General features: G+C 55.2%; 1 protein-coding gene across 4 annotated transcripts in view; it reads right to left on the bottom strand.

The window, feature by feature from the left end:
* The window catches only part of Myt1l (myelin transcription factor 1 like), a 126976-nt gene that overhangs the window by 87932 nt on the left and 22758 nt on the right, over window positions 1–16286 (bottom strand). For all 4 annotated transcript variants that reach the window (XM_027937824.2, XM_027937823.2, XM_027937821.2 and 1 more), the window contains exon 4: window positions 12423–12826. In XM_027937824.2, the coding sequence (XP_027793625.2) occupies window positions 12423–12826 (404 nt within the window). The remainder of the gene's footprint in view (window positions 1–12422; window positions 12827–16286) is intronic.

Raw genomic sequence — 16286 nt, forward strand, 5'->3', positions numbered from 1 at the left:
TACCCACATCCTCGCGCTCACGGCTATGACTGGAGAAGCGCCCTGGGGAATGCCAAGTTGGCGGCTTCTGCCCGCTGACCCTGGTGGCTGTCCTGCACCCCTGGACCACACGATGAGTTCCTAAGTCCTGGTTTGAAATTGCGAATGCACACATGGCAGGTGGAAGCATTTTGGAAGTTGAGTCAAAGAAGGAACCGCAGCCAGGTGAGACCTACGATTTCCCTGACCACCTCCATGAGTTCTCCTGGGAAACTAGTCCTCCTGTCTTGGAGAATGTTGAAAAGCAGCAGGTGTTGACAGTGGATAACAGACAAGGAAACCTATCTGCCCCGTGCACTCCCCACAGCCTTGCAGAGCCACACTGGTCACCAGACGGTGGCCCAGACTTGAAGGTCCGTCTTCCTACCAGTGCAGTAGGGATGGGACGGCCGCTCTCCTGTCCTCGCCTTAGTTACTTCAAGTTACCTGTCTTCCCACAGCGTCTCTGGGCTGAGGAGTCCGGCTCACCTTTTGATAATGAGGTGTCTGTCAATCTCACCACTCAGGCCGCATCACCTCCTCTCAAGAAAATTCAGAGATGAATGGATGAACTTCCTCACACAGCCGCATGGCCACTCTGATGGGTGAAGCCGGACAAGCTGGGACAGGGCCCTCCTATGGGGAAGTGGGAGAGTTTGGGGCACTTCCCATGGGAAGAGGGAGAGTGTGGCCTGCCTCCCACGTGAGGTTCCACAGCACGGTGCACTGTGCCTTGGCCATCATGTGACAACGAGCAGGAAAGGAGGTGTCACCTGACCAGGTCCCCAGAGGTCCTCTGCTGCTTGTGCCTGTGTGAAGTGGGGACGTGGGCATCCGGAGCCTTGGCAGACCTCTGGTAGGTGGGGACAGAGAAACCGCCAGGACATCTCTTGTGAGAGTTGTGTTGTTAGGAAGCACTGCGTGGCCTCCTGCCCCCAGAAGCCTGGCACACATGGCTGCTGGCCTTGTCACACTGCCTTGTCCCAGTGCACCCGACCCCTGAGCAGGAGGGGGAAACCAGCACACTGCAGAAGGAGCCTGAAGTCAGGCCACAGGATGTGCATCTGTGCACACTGCTGCTGTGGGGTGTGGCTTTTCAAGTTCCTAGTGCTCAGGGTCGTCCATGGCCAGGAGTCCTTGCAGGTCACCAGAGCCTCTCCATCACCACTATCTAACTGCTCTGAAGCACATTCAGAAAAAGGCAGGTCTTCTCTGTGTAGACTAAGGGAGGGGCAGTTGCTCATCAGCAAGAGGATGTGCCTGGGCCTGGGCGTGGTGAGATTCAGGACCATTCACTGGGAGCTTCTGGATCTCTGCCTCTGGTTTCTGCATCCAGGCAATTTACATGGGGAGTGGTTTTTGCTGAACTAACGTGAAATGAGTCACATGCATACCTGGGCTTTGGCAGATAGACCACAATTTCCTGTGCCATTCGGGATTAAAAATGTAGTACAAATCATCCACAAAGTGGATATCAGCCATGAGAATTTCTTGAGTCAGCTACTAGTTTCTATCCAGTAATTCATGTTCTACCAAATAACACACTTGTGACGAGAAGAGCACTGTTTTCAGAGAGTCAAAGTGCGCCCTCCTGCTCTAGGAAAAGGAGCGTGACCCCTTGGAAAGGGTCCAGAGAATCTCATGCCACTTTCTTCCCTTGTGGAGTTGTGCCTTTTTAATCTGTCATCCCCAAAGTGCCAGAGAAAACAGACTGTATAGGGTGGTCACCTCTCAGGGCACCAGCCCAGGCATTGGCACTGGGGACTGCAGAAGTTTCATCTGGGGATGGCCATCGGAGATGGCCTGTCCAGCCACTTCCAGACCACAAGCCCAGAGAGTAGAGATGACGGTGACGAAGCACAGGGCCTGTCCTGCGCCTCCCCAGCGGCCACAAACCTGTGACTGCTGTTACATGTGCGCTTTCGACCCACAGAGTTGTATGACATGCCGTGGGGACACCTTATTTCCGAGCCAGCTTGCTATGTGCAATTCCTGCCACCCACACATGGTCAGGCAGTCTGGAGATTTTCCTAAGAAAAGTATAAGATCCTTTGGGTGTTTTGCCTCCATCCTCAGGACGAGTTCGTGGCCACAGCTCTGTGGACCCAAGTTTATGCACACAAGCAGTGGCTTCTGAGCAGTTTGTTTCTAGGAAACATGCCTGACACAGCTTTGGAGACACATCTGGTCCAACCGAGTCACTGCTGTTCCTTCTAGTCACTACAATAGGCTACCGTCAAGCCGGTACTAACCACATCAGGGCGGACACCACCACGGGCTGCCAGGCCGAGGAGGCCTGGTCTGAGCCTTACCGGCGCTTCAAGCCACGGAAGCCTGCTGTTCCACTGCACTGGAGAGGTGCCCACTTATCTACGGGAGGGGAGAGTGGCAGCCATGCTTCCGACCTGTGAACTGTGGACCTATTGCAGTGATAGGAAAGAAACAGTGGCACAGGTCACACACGTCACATAACCATGTCACATGGGGAGGGACACACAGGCTGCACGTGTCTGTGTCTGTGTTCAGTAAGTGAAATCTGTAAGCTGGACTTCAGCGCAGCTCACCAGGTCTCCTGGCGAGGGGAGATCTGTCTGTCCTCACTGAGGCATGTGAGGACCTTCTGAGAGGCCCTGAGCCTGCTGCTCCTTCTGACAGAGGACAACACAAAGCCACACCGGGCGAGGGACTTCTCAAGTCACCTGCTGTCCAGAGACAGCTGGGATGGCACGCTGGATTCTGGGGGTGGCACTGCACCTCCGTGCAGCCCGCCTGTTTCCACGGTGACCAGACTGCAGCGCCCTCCCCACCAGGGCCAGGGGCTCTCGCAGCACAGCCAGCAGGTCATCTGCCCCTCCGAGTACACAGGGTCCCTCCGCCGGCCCCAGAAGCCTCCTTCTGTTTCTGGATTCATCTTCTGATTTCCCCCTTTGGTGCTTCTTGTTGGTGTGGCATGGATTGAGGAGGTGCTGGAATTCCCAGTTACTTAGCCCTGGACCCTATCAGGACCACCTACCAGGACCCTGATGGAGGCAGCTGAGGTCCGTGGTGTGGAGGGGAAATTAGAAAGTCAGGAAAGCCCTGGACCCCAGACCAGGACCAGAGGAGCCCTGGCTGCCAGCTCCAGGTGCCGGCACAGGAAGGGAGACCCGAGCAGGGAGGACGAGGGAAGGCAGGCGAGAGCCAGCCACCTTGGGGCTCTGCTGTGCTGACCCTCTTCCCAACAGACCATCTGCCACTTCTTCAGACCAGGGAAGCAGCTTTGGCACCTCCCTGCAGGTCTCCTCCAACGCTGTGAAGACCTTGGCGTCCCTCCCTGGGTGGTAGGACAGGAACTGCCCAGCTCGTGGTGCTCAGTACCACAGCCCCAGCTACACAGGACCCACTTTTGAGCTCCTGCTCAAACTGGGCTCCTCTTCCCGGATGGTTCCTTTGCTTCTCATTTGCTCAGTCAACGTAGCCACTGTCTCCTACCTCAATCTGTCTTTTTTTTTTTCTTACTTTTCCAAACTAGAGTGTGTTTTTCTGATATGATCTGTCCTCTGCAGCCCCAAACCCTTAAGTGTTAGTCACACACCTGAACATTACCTTCAGTGATACACCTGTGCTGGACAGGTGGCCCAGGCAGCAGTGGCACGGATGCTGGGGGGACACAGGGACACCAGCTGCTGAGGGCCATAAAGGTAGAAGAAGAAGTATTTGAGTTTCCTTCATGTTTAAATTATCCAAAGCTCTTAGAAGTTGTTTAAGGTGAATGATTTCTACTGGGCATAGGATTTCCTACAGTTCGTAAAACGTTGTTTGGCGTCAGCTGGCTTTTCATGTTCTAAACCAGGGAAAGCAGGGCTCTGCCTTTCTGGAGGATCGTCCTCCCTGTGCACATGGAGGGCTCTGAGTCTCATGGGCTGGTGCTGGTGCCGTCTCTGTGTTTGCGACATCTCTACAGCAGTCTGTTCCACGTCTGCGTAAGCTGTGCCTGGAGAGGGAGACGTGTCCTGCTGTGGCCCTACCTCATGGCCTTCTTAACAGAGGGCAGGCCAGTGCTCACCTGGGTTAGGACCCCAGCCCAGGCCTCTCCCACTGTCGCCCCCGTTGTGCTGCTGTGAAGCAGCAGGAAAACAGGAGCTGCTCACAGGACAAGCAAGACAGCAGGAGGGACCGGCACTGCAGCTGTGCGGCCTGGCAAACCCCTGTCCCAGGCCGCAGTCTGTGCTGCTTCACAAGGCAGCGGTGGTCTGGGCGCGGTGTGTCCTGTGGAACTGCTGAAATTGTGCAGTGGTGTCCTGGTGGCTGTGCAGTCTTCTCTGGGGTCCTCTGCGCGCTGCAGTCTTGTTGCTCTGGAGAGTCGGCCCCTGGTGGGCCACGGAGGGCCTGCTGGGCTCCACTGCCCTGCACCTGAGTCCTCGCGGCTGTCTTTGCCATCTGCCTTTGTAAATCCATCTACTCTGCGGAGCAGTGGCCAGGGTCCCCCTCGAATCTGGCAGGGTCCACACATCCTCTTGTGGTACCTGCCAACTCAGTCCAGGACCGAGGGGACTAGACTGGCTAGCTCCTCTCCTTCACACCTGGAAGACTCCCCGCTAGGTCACTCGCTCCTGAGATGCCCCTCTCCCTGTTCCTGTCATCGTCAAATCCTCCCAGGACACAGGAAGGAAGAGGAGCTGGACACCCCTGCCCAGGGGGATACTTGTCTCTCACAAGAACAAGGTCCCATGGAACAGAGGCTACCTGAGACGGGCATGCATGGCCTTCCCTTGGCTGTCCACCCACCTGGGCTTCTTCACACTGAACACGAGGAGCCTCTGGAGAGGGTGACCTTTCACAGTCCTTTAATCAGATCACTTTGCCCAGGCAGCCCTGCTGGGCCCAGGGGCACTGACCACTATCTGCTGCATCACACTGAGAGCCGGACACAAACCAAAGGCAACATGCTTGACTCCTGGAGGTCGTGCCTGTGACAGAGGCGAAAACAAGACCTGCTATGGTGTCAGAGTGGTTCCTGATATAAGGAAAACTGGACAAGGTAGGGGACGGGACACTGGGGAGGGTGGGCTTCAGAGAGGAGGCCGGGCCCCATGAGGGGCATCAGTGGCCTGGGGGTCCTGGAGCCAGCTCTGCAGGAGGGCACAGAGCACTGGGCAACACCTGGAGGTGAGGCTCAGCCTGGAGCCCTGGCAACGGGGAGGGGGCATGAGGAATGGATGTGGTGAGGGCCAAGCCTCGGTGCCATCACCCGAAGTCACAGGAGAAGCACATCACAGAGCCCTGAGAACAGCCCCCTGCAGGCCTGCTTGAGCAGCCTCTGTCCCCAAGCAGTCCCACCCATGGCTTCTAATGCTACAGCTCCCTACAGGCCCACATCACTGCCTCACTGCAGATGAAGAGTGACTCCAAGGAGAACTTTTGCTCCATTGTTCAAAGTCATGGTACCGGGAACACTGGTTGGGTCCCAACCTGAGCAGACCACTACCACTCCCTTGGCCAACAGGATCGTCCCCAGAGAGCCCAGGAGTAGAGGGCATCAGGCAGCCTGCCCTCCAGGGCAGAGCCCAGGCCCCACCCAGGGCCCAGCCCTTGGTATCTGTTTCCACCGAGAGCTCAGCACAAGGTTGACACAGCCAGGACGGGGAATGGAGCGCAGGCCAGAACATGCAGAGGGGAGGCTTCCTCGGCTGCAGGGACAGCGTCTCAGTTCCAGGGGAAAGGAACCCAGTGGTCATCATGCGAGCGAGATTGTTTGAGTCACATGCATCGTGCGTCGGCTGAGCATCAGCCCATCCCTGGTGTGAGCGGTGCCAGGCGGTTGTGTGAGGGGGAGACGGGCTCTGAAGTGCAACCCTCTTCACTGTGGATCCAAGCTTGTCACTTCTGTCAGTGTGTTTGGTGAGGGCCTGTCCCATTGGCCAGGGGTGAGGAAGCTCACAGGAGCCTCCTGCTTTGACTTTTGCAACACAGGCACATGCATAGTTTGTACATGTGTTTATAGAACAGAACTTTTACTGGAAAGGACTGCCTGCTGACCACCATGTCCTGCCATGGCCTCTGGGGCCTGGGTTTGGAGTGTGGTTCTCTGAACTGCATGGTTCGAGGGGGGCTGACTGTGCTGGCTTTCCCACGAGCACCCCAGCCCAGGGGAGGTGCCTGCACAGGGAAGGGCTCCTCAGCCAACATCAGCCACATCTGTGAATGGAGTAGGTGGAGGAAAGGGGACCGGCAGGCAGGAGTCTGGGTCTTTCTCTCTCACAATAGGTCAGTTTCCAAACTAGCTGTACAACCTTGAGCTTGCTTGGCCCAGAGGAGAGTGCACGTCCCACCTTTCGGTCGTAAACCAGGGACTAGAAAGGTCTAAGACCGACTTTCTTTTTCTGAGAGGGTGCGGGTGTGTGCCCACCTCCACAGTCAGCTGGACTGGGAGCCTCCCTCGGGCGTCACACCCTTGATCTGCGTGTCTCTCACCCTGCTTCATCCGGGCAGAGGGAGGCTGTGCGACCTCCTTCTAAGCAGCCTGCAGAGACAACTTTTTTTTCCTTTTTTTTTTTTAGTTGTAGATGGGCACAATACCTTTATTTTTATTTATTTATTTTTATGCGGTGTTGAGGATCAAACCCAGGGCCTCACAGGTGCTAGCAAGTGCTCTATGACCGAGCCACAACCCCAGCCTGAGACACCATTTTTTTAATGGCTTTTTTAAAGACAGTAGTTTAATGGCTCTTGATATCCAAAACTCGAGATCTGGTTTCCAACTCAAACCTTTAAAGCCTCTTCCCCGTTCACACCTTCCAGCTCTGCCCTCTGAAAACAGCTGCATTCTTCAAGGGCACACTCTTTCCACACTATATTATGCATTTTTTTTTTTCTGGTGAATTTACTCAGTGTTTTAAAAAAACAAGACAAAAAAATAAAAACTCCTCTCAACCCAGAGGCCTCTGGGAACCCAGAAAGCACGCGCCTGGAACAAGCCAGGGCTGTGCTCCGGAGGCTGTGGCAGGTGCAGTGCAGGCTGAGTGCAGGCCTGGCCTCGCAGCACAGCGGCCGAGGCTGCTGACCCTGCCTGGCCCCACCCCAGCACTGCTGTCTGAGTGGTTGTGCACGCACCACACTTTCCTCCAGCCTTGGGACAGGACAGGGAGTGCGAGACGGCTGAGTCATGATGGCCAAATTGTGGCCCAAGTGAAGCCCTGTGCTCCTAGGTGACCCACTCTTAGGGATGGCCACAGCCAAGAGCCTGATGTCCTTCCAGGCATCAGACTGCTCGGTGACAGACTAGCACTTGGAACAAAAATCAGATTCACGAGGCATAGGGAATAAGCTGCTCTTCTTAAAGAGGACCTCCGGGCCAGACAGAGCTCCCTGCCTTCCCAAGTTCTCCTTTCATCACCAGGCAGAAGGTGGTCCCCAGCACACTGTGCATGCCACTTGCATTTACACATGCATGGCTTACATCTTTATCACGTTTTCTGGTTTGTTTCAAAGTACCTGAACATTCGGGAAATATGAGGTATGATTATGTTTTATATTTATGCACAGAGAGCGGTTTTACCATGGACTGGTCCCTAGAAAGGTCTGGCTGTAGGAAGACTTGCTCTGAAGCCTCAGGGCCTCGTACGCCAACCTGCCTGCCTTCCAGACGTCCTGACACCCATCCTGGATGTAGGGAAGGCCAGTCTTTAAGAGGATGAAGGATCACTGCATTCCTTCTCCCAGGGCCCACAGTGTCCTCACGCTGAAGCCGTGCATACTAAACACGTCGTCTTTGTTCTGCGTTGGTCTCAGAACTCTTCCCTTTTCTGCTGACTGCAGGAGAAATGGGGTTGGCTAATTCTGATTTTCACAGCCTGTCTGCATTTCAACTCGCTCCCCTCATCAGGGACATTTCCCTGAGAAAGACATGAGAGGATAATTGGCAATCAACATGGAGAGCAGCATCCTGAAGGGAAGCTGGGGATTCAGGGCCAGACACAGGCCACTGGCTCGGCACAGGGCTCCGTCTTCCCCTCATACACTCGAGCCTGTCCATCACCGACTGTCAGGGTGCTTTAGCAAGCTGCAGCCCAGCGCAGTGTGTGGCTTGAAAGGGGGCAAGCCCCAGGAAGTTGTACCATCAAACACAGTGTCTGTGGGAGGAATTCACAGGGCCATTTGCCTGGCCTTCCCTCAGAGACAGGGAGCTGCACAGAGGAAGACCGATCAGACACAGGACTGTCATGGTGAGGCCCCACGGACACATCCAAAATCAGTTTGTGGGAGCTGATCGCCAGCCCCTCAACAGGCTGCAGGAGAGTCCAGTGTTCTCCCCTGACAAAAGTAGCCCCTCTGCTGTGACCCCACCTGCATTTGCTCTGCTGGGGCTGTGGCTTTGCCTGGCCTCTGTAATCACACAGCACGGTGGAGCAGTTGTCACCAGGGCTCAGCTTCCTCTAACCCCTCTCCCCTGGGGCACACGTGCAAGGCTGCCATGGCGCATCCTGGCCTCCATACAGGGACTGCAGAAGGCAAGCCGGATGCCGTCGGGCAGCAAGGCCCTGCCCAGACCTGCGTCATCCCAGCCATGGGGGCTGTCCCAAGTGTGCCTGTCCAGGGCGGGCCTGAGACTCCTCAGGGAACAGGAGAAGGGACCTCACAAAGCCTGGCAGCAGCACAGGGGAGGAGCCGTCTGTCGGGGCTGGTCTGGAAGGCCGAGCCCCTCCTTGCAGATCTCACTCCTGCCCCTGGAGAGGCAAGGTGTCCGCACAGGGAGGCAGGTACATGCACATGTGCATCCAGGTCTTTGTTTAGTGACTGTTCTGGGGGGACTGGAGCATCACATGCACATCAGTCACTGGGCCCTGATGGCCGTTTAATCTCTTTTCCTCAACAGAAACCCCAAATCACATTTGTCATCACAGACACCTCATCTGCTAATAGAACTGCCTCCACCACCTACCTTTAGAATAAAGAAGTTAATAAATGTAAAATTGACCATTACTGTGTATTTTGAAAATAAAATTCTTCATGCAAAGACCAGTTTCTGTAGATCAAGTTTACAATAACTGACTTTGATTAATTACAAGTTGCTCAGCTACTCTTTGCAGAAAGAGATGAAATGGCCTTGAGCTCTCCAGTACCAACAGCCCACAGCCCAGCCTGACTGTACAGCCAGCATGTGCAGCCCTGATCTCTATGAGCCTCAGCTTCTCACGAGCACAGCCAGAGGCTTCTCTGGCCACGTGCCCTGCCTTGATGTGAAGGTCACTCACAGCCTGCACACAAATGCACTCACAGGAAATGCGTGTCATTGTATGATTTTGGTCCATGTGTGACTGCAGTGCTGGAGGGTCCTGGGAATTAAAGCAAGCACTTAATCTCTAAGTCCTGAATGGCAATTCCCTCTAGAACCCGTGGGCTCCTATCACACTCACAGGGTGACTCATGGAAACTTGTTTTATCTAAATCACGACCTCTCAGAAGCTCCACATCTCCATTCACAGTCAAGGTAGACACGTGTCCCTGAGGAGCAAACATCAGCGGCCTCGCAGCATAGACTCCTGGCACTCCACATCTGCTCCGGAGGCTGATGCCGGCTCAGGCTCCGTTCCTGTGCCACCCCACTGCCCTGGTCTCCCCTGTAGACGCCTGAGTCATGCTTGGCACTGTCCTGCTGCGTTCTGTCTTCCTGTCACCTTGGGGTCATGGTCTGCACCACCACCGCAGGGCCAAGGTGCAGCAGCCCTGAGGAGTCTGCTGCTGGCCGGGGGCAGGAGGGAGCTCCTTGCCACCAAGGAGCAGGAAGAGCACCTGAGGTGCTGCGGCAGGAGAGGTATCTCTCCTGAGCACCGTCGGGCACGCTGCACCCAGTCTGTGCTTCTCCCGTAGAAGGTGTCTGACAATGGCACGGGCCCGCCTCTGTTGACAGGGATGTGGGCACAGCTCTACATAGGATGACTGTGCTGGGCTCAGTGAGTGGGGGTGAGGACAGGAGGTGCTGGCCTTATGCTAATGAATCAGACACAACTAGGAGTTTGGTTGTGAGAAGTGACTGCCAGGGGGACCCAGCTCCACTGTCCCTTTGGCTGACAATCTTTCTGGAGCTGCTTGGCCTTGCTGGGTCACGAGCACCTGGAGTGTAGCCCACTGGGACACCAGTGTCCCAGCAGCAGTGGCTGAGCCAAGACCTGGCACACCTGCTCCAGGGGCTGCTCCAGTGGGCTCCAGGATCTCCAGGAGCCAGCTGCCACGGTGGCTCACTCCCAGGGGGGAGCTGCTGTGTGGCTTAGAGAACAAAAGGCTGTGGTGTGTCTTCCAGAAGATCTGCAGCAGTCAAAGACGCACTGGAGGGTCCCCACAGGGGCCACTAGAGTCGACTCTGATGGCTCCTGGGGCCTGGGGTCGCACGAGGGCTGTCTGAAAGGTAGGGAGTTATCACCCCTTCCTGCCAAGAACATCAGCCGAGGGACCTTTGCCTCCCCTCAGACCAGATGGTCTTCTCACCCCAGCTCCCCTGGCAACCCTTCCTGAGCAGCCTGGGGGTTCTGCTAATGATCACAGGTGACTGGCCAGGCACGGTGTGGCCCTGAGTTCGAGCACCACACCTGTGTTGTGTGCGTGTGTGGCCACCAGCGGCCCCCTCCTCCTGGTTTTGCCCAGTCACCTGCGTTCCCACGTGCACCCACCAGCATGTTCCAGGTGCCTGCGTGGGGTCCAGGTGTGGTCAGGTGAGCCCGAGCACTGGGGCTGACTTCCTAATTGTGTGACTGTGTGATATAGGACCACGCATCTGTGTGTCACAACCACTGTTTTTCTGTCTGGAAAAACCCCTTTCATTTTGATTTGTCGTCTGGTTTCAAACCAAACATATTCTAGGTGACGGCCTTGGAACAAACTAACCCCACGCAGCCACAGAATGCGGTTCCACCAGCTTCCCAATGCATTTCTAAAGCCAGTCACCTGTACTTCTGCAGACAGACTACATAAAATAGGACCCTAAACAAACTAAGGTGGAAAGCTCGAGTTTAGAAAGTGGAGAAGGACCTACATGTGGCTGAGACCCTAGTTAGCTGACACAAGTTTCAGACCTACTCTCTCAGACCACTGTGCACAAACCCTCACGACTGTGAACACTGGGGTCCACGGCCTTCCCAGCAGGACGGGAAGGGAAAAGCAGTGTTTGATTCCATCTCAACAGCAGGCCCCGACCAAGGCACAAGTCTTTCCCTCATCTAGACAACTGGTGACAACACCCAGCACTCTGTGCCCCAGCAGCGTGAGCTGACAGCGCCCCTCCCCAGCTCTCCATGTCAGCACAGAGCTGCGGCTTACTCCCAGGAGAAAGCTGTGTGACTTTTCACACAGAGCTGCCGGTTTAGTTCTTGGCATCTCACCAGGGATGCCACTCTAGACTTGGCAGATTAAGCAGTCAGCCAAGAGCACAGGTGCCCCGTGCCTGGGTGGGTCTTCACAGAGCCTCTAAACATCAAGAAGAACCTTGGGGAAACACATTTAAACACATGCAATCTACGTCTGGGCATGTCTGTGCATGTTTGCTTATACATGTAAATGTGATTAAGCCAACAGCTGAGAAATATTCCATAAAATGCAGGCTTCCTGATCTGCCCACCAGGATGCTAGTGGGGACTAGCCACTCTGGCCACCTGGCAACCTGAGGCTTCTCCCTGATGGCTGATTGTGTCTAGGTGCTCGGAAGCTCTGCTGGAGCCCAGGTTCTTGAAGAGCCTCGAGCCCAGGGATAGGCTGAGAAAGAAGAGCTCCCTTCTTTGCAGGAGGCAAACCCTAAGCTGATGGTGACCCTGGGTTCTTGAGAGAGTGCCCAATCTTTCTAGAATGAAAATGACCTTTAGAAAATGTTTTGTTTCAAAGTTACCTGTTTGAGTCTTTTTCTAACAGAAAAGAAAGCTAGACATGAAATGAGAGCCATCCTGTGTGTTGCAGGACACCTTGGGCCTGCCCACACTGTCTGCCACGCTTCACACCACTGGAGGCCTCAGACCAGAAACATGGTGGTCGAACGTGGCCAAGTTACCCTGATGGTTGAGTCCCCTCCCTTGGGTCCTCTAGGGCCCAGGCTCTTCCAGTAGCACAGTATGGGACAGGAATAGCACTTCTTGATAACCCGTGAAAGAAAATGTGAAATTAAAGACCAGGTATGCTAAATTAGTTTTCTTGCTAAATTTTGCCTGGTTGATCAGATACGCACAGCATAAACATCTCAGCAAACTGCTGTGACAATCCATCTGAATCACCACCTGAACAACCTCAGAGCCTAGGTGCGAATTCACACAGATGGCTCCTTGTCGGGTATCGAGCAAGCCGACTTTTCACAGGAAGCTTCCTGGATATTAACACCAGAACATTCACACTGAGAAGCTGACCCAAACCAGAGCCTGGCCCTTTGCCAGTGTTTTAAAGATTACCATTTTCCTCCTCTTCCTCCTCCTCCTCCTCCTCCTCCTCCTCCTCTTCCTCCTCCTCCTCTTCTTCCTCCTCCACATCCTCTCCGTCTTCGTCATCATCCTCATCGTCCTCCTCTTCCTCGATATCCTCCTCTTCCTCCCGGTCCACCTCCTCGTCCTCCTCGTCCTCGTCTCCTTGCTCGTCATTGTCCTCAGAGAACTCCTCGTCTTCCTCCTCGTCCTCCTCATCCTCGTCGTCATCGTCCTCCTCCTTCTCGTCCATGTCCTCTGTCCCGTCACTTTCGTAGCATTCGTCCACGGAGGAGCTGTCGGCTTTCACCGCAAACGGTTTCCGCTTGGGAGCAGGTTCCTGAGGCTGTTTGTCTTGTGTTTTCCTTTTTTTAGCCAAGGGACAACCATACACACTGATAAAAAATCGAGAGAGAGAGAAAGAGAAGATTTGTGTTACTGTCTCTGAAGATCAGAGCAAAGAGCGCCTGACGGAGGGCGCCAGGTGAGCATGACCGCCATCAGCTGTGTGCCGAGTGCGTGGGCACCGTGCGCACACATGCCCGAGCCTTGGATGAAATGGCACCTCAAGGAGTGCAGCGGGCACCTGTCCAGCTGCCGCTAACGCCCAGTCTGAGCCTCCCAGCTCCTCGTGACCCCAGATCCGAATGGCATGGAGGTACTGAGAACTCATGGGATGGTTATGAGACACGTGTCGGGCATGCACGTCATGCAGTTGGCAATGCACATTCACTTCACCAGGCATCGGACCAGACATCGTACCACGTGGGAAGTACAATTAAAACTGCATTATGCACACTTTATTAGCAGATACAAATTTAGGTCAAATATGCAGACATTACACTGGGAGAGCTCTACCTGTGTGTGGGTTTGTGTAGTTTATGGGTGGGAGGAGCCCACTGGGGAGATGGACCGTGGGCCTGTTGGTGCTGCTGAGGAGACTGCACTGTCTGGAGTCATGCAGGACGTTATAGGCTGTGCATGGTCTCAGTCTACCCAGCACCCCAGAGAATGCGGCCAGCTGTCACCACTTAGGCTGAAATCGGCCCAACTTGGGGAAGACCCTCACAGAGTGGGCTCTCAATCTTCCCTTGAGAAGGGGGAAACTTTTTCTATTATACCTCAAACCCAGTTTTTCTTTTCTTTCTGGAAATTCAATATGTGCTACAAAAATTCAGGGAGGAGAGGGAGAGGCAAATGTGCCCTTGCTCCAGAATGAGATACGGAGATCCCTCCTGACGGTGCTGCCAAGGGTGCCTGCAGGCCTAGCTGGGCCCAGTCCTGGACCTGGGGATGGCCAGATGCTAATGTGGTCTGAGCCATCCATGCCATTCATCTGGGTGACTCCCCTGCGGGGGATCCTATGCAGCACAGGACAAGCAGAGGTGAGAGCACAGACCCTCAATTCGGGACCCTCAGGGCCATCAGGGACTTGGATGTGTCAGTAATACTATTTAGACGCACTCATGGCCGTTCACCAGGGGACCCCAATACCGCCCATAATGACACCCAAACAATAATCGGAGGGAGTGGACCAAGGGCAAGAAGCACTCTGATAAAACACGCGAAGGGACTGTGTCATGGAAGAGGAGCAGGTGGTCAGGGGCCAGCAGGCTCTCCAGGAAGAGGTGGCTCTGGAGATGAGCTCTCCAGGATACGTCAGTGGCACCTGGAGAAGAGAAACCCTTCCACCAAGTCCAAGGAGACAGTTTGCAAAGAAACGAGAGCAAAAGGAAAAGCATATGAGGCTCAGAAAACTGAGACAGAAGCTTGCACAGTGTAGAACTGAGAGCAGACAGGGGTGGGCAAGAGAGCAGGGGCAGTGTGGAGCAGGGGGCAGACCCATGGAGGGCCCCCAAGGCACCTCAGAGCTCCAGGCAGAACACGCAGAGCTAGAGTCCTCCCAGGGACCTAGCAATGAGTCACATGTGCGTTTGAGAAGGGGGACAGCCAGCTTGGTGTGAGGCTGGAGAGGGGTGAGGGGCAGCAGCCAGGCTGCCCCGGTGGTGGACAGAGTGGCAGGTGCACCGAGGAGGAGGTCACATTGCCAGAAGTGCTTTCGGATGTGGGAGGGGTGGGGGAGCAGCCGGGACCCTAGGGAGGCTCCACTGCACCCTCAGCCCCAGCGAAGGCCATGGTGGCCAATGAAGGGCGGAGCACGGTGGGCAGGCGTGGACTCAGGAGGCGGGGGCAGCATGTGTTGCGCTTGGAGCATGGTGGATTTGGTCTGCCTTTGTCAGGACCCGTTGGTTGAGCGACTGGCAGAGGTTAAGCTCAGAGCCATCGGCCGAGTGAGGACCACTCAGCTGTCATGCACTGAGAGGTCAGGCCAGGGCTGGATGAGAGAGCACTGCTGAGAGCCACCGTGAGGAATGCTGGGGCTGTTGGTCATTGTTCGGGCCTCCAGCTGTGCAGCAGACACAGGGCTCCTCAGGGCTTGGGAAGCCAGCTGTCCCAGTGGCCAACACTGTCAAGACATTTAGAACAACAGTACTGGTGGCAAAAAGCCATTACTGTTCCTGGGATACACTTCAGGATCCAGCAGAGAGAACCTCATTGACCTTGTGCCCTGGGGAGGCTGCCCACCTGGGAGAAGTCCCTCCACCTGGATGCCAGGGTTTGACTGTGCTCTGAAGACAGCTGGCTGACTCCCCAGGCTCTGTTGACCTTAAAATAGAGGACGCCTGGGCTCAGCCTTTTCAATGCCTGCATCCCTTAGAAACAAAGGAGCAAAGCAAGTATGGAAACTGCTACAGCCAGGAAAAGCCAAGGGAAGGACGTGGTCTGCAGTGTAGGGAAGGACGTTGGTCTACAGTGTAGGGAAGGACGTGGTCTGCAGTGTAGGGAAGGACGTGGTCTGCAGTGTAGGGAAGGACGTGGTCTGCAGTGCAGGGAGGGACGTGGTCTACAGTGTAGGGAGGGACGTGGTCTGCAGTGTAGGGAAGGACGTGGTCTGCAGTGTAGGGAAGGACGTTGGTCTGCAGTGCAGGGAGGGACGTGGTCTACAGTGTAGGGAGGGACATTGGTCTACAGTGTAGGGAAGGACGTGGTCTGCAGTGTAGGGAAGGACGTGGTCTGCAGTGTAGGGAAGGACGTTGGTCTGCAGTGCAGGGAGGGACGTGGTCTACAGTGTAGGGAAGGAGATTGGTCTGCAGTGTAGGGAAGGACGTGGTCTGCAGTGTAGGGAAGGACATTGGTCTACAGTGTAGGGAAGGACGTTGGTCTACAGTGTAGGGAAGGAGATTGGTCTGCAGTGTAGGGAAGGACGTGGTCTGCAGTGTAGGGAAGGACGTGGTCTGCAGTGTAGGGAAGGACGTTGGTCTGCAGTGTAGGGAAGGACGTTGGTCTGCAGTGTAGGGAAGGACGTGGTCTACAGTGTAGGGAAGGAGATTGGTCTGCAGTGTAGGGAAGGACGTTGGTCTTCAGTGTAGGGAAGGACGTGGTCTACAGTGTAGGGAAGGAGACTGGTCTGCAGTGTAGGGAAGGACATGGTCTGCAGTGTAGGGAAGGACGTTGGTCTGCAATGTAGGGAAGGAGATTGGTCTGCAGTGTAGGGAAGGACGTGGTCTGCAGTGTAGGGAAGGACGTGGTCTACAGTGTAGGGAAGGACGTTGGTCTGCAGTGTAGGGAAGGACGTTGGTCTGCAGTGTAGGGAAGGACGTGGTCTACAGTGTAGGGAAGGAGATTGGTCTGCAGTGTAGGGAAGGACGTTGGTCTTCAGTGTAGGGAAGGACGTGGTCTACAGTGTAGGGAAGGAGACTGGTCTGCAGTGTAGGGAAGGACATGGTCTGCAGTGTAGGGAAGGACGTTGGTCTGCAATGTAGGGAAGGAGATTGGTCTGCAGTGTAGGGAAGG

Source organism: Marmota flaviventris, chromosome 14 (genome assembly GCF_047511675.1).
Source record: "Marmota flaviventris isolate mMarFla1 chromosome 14, mMarFla1.hap1, whole genome shotgun sequence".
NCBI classification, from domain to species: Eukaryota; Metazoa; Chordata; class Mammalia; order Rodentia; family Sciuridae; genus Marmota; species Marmota flaviventris.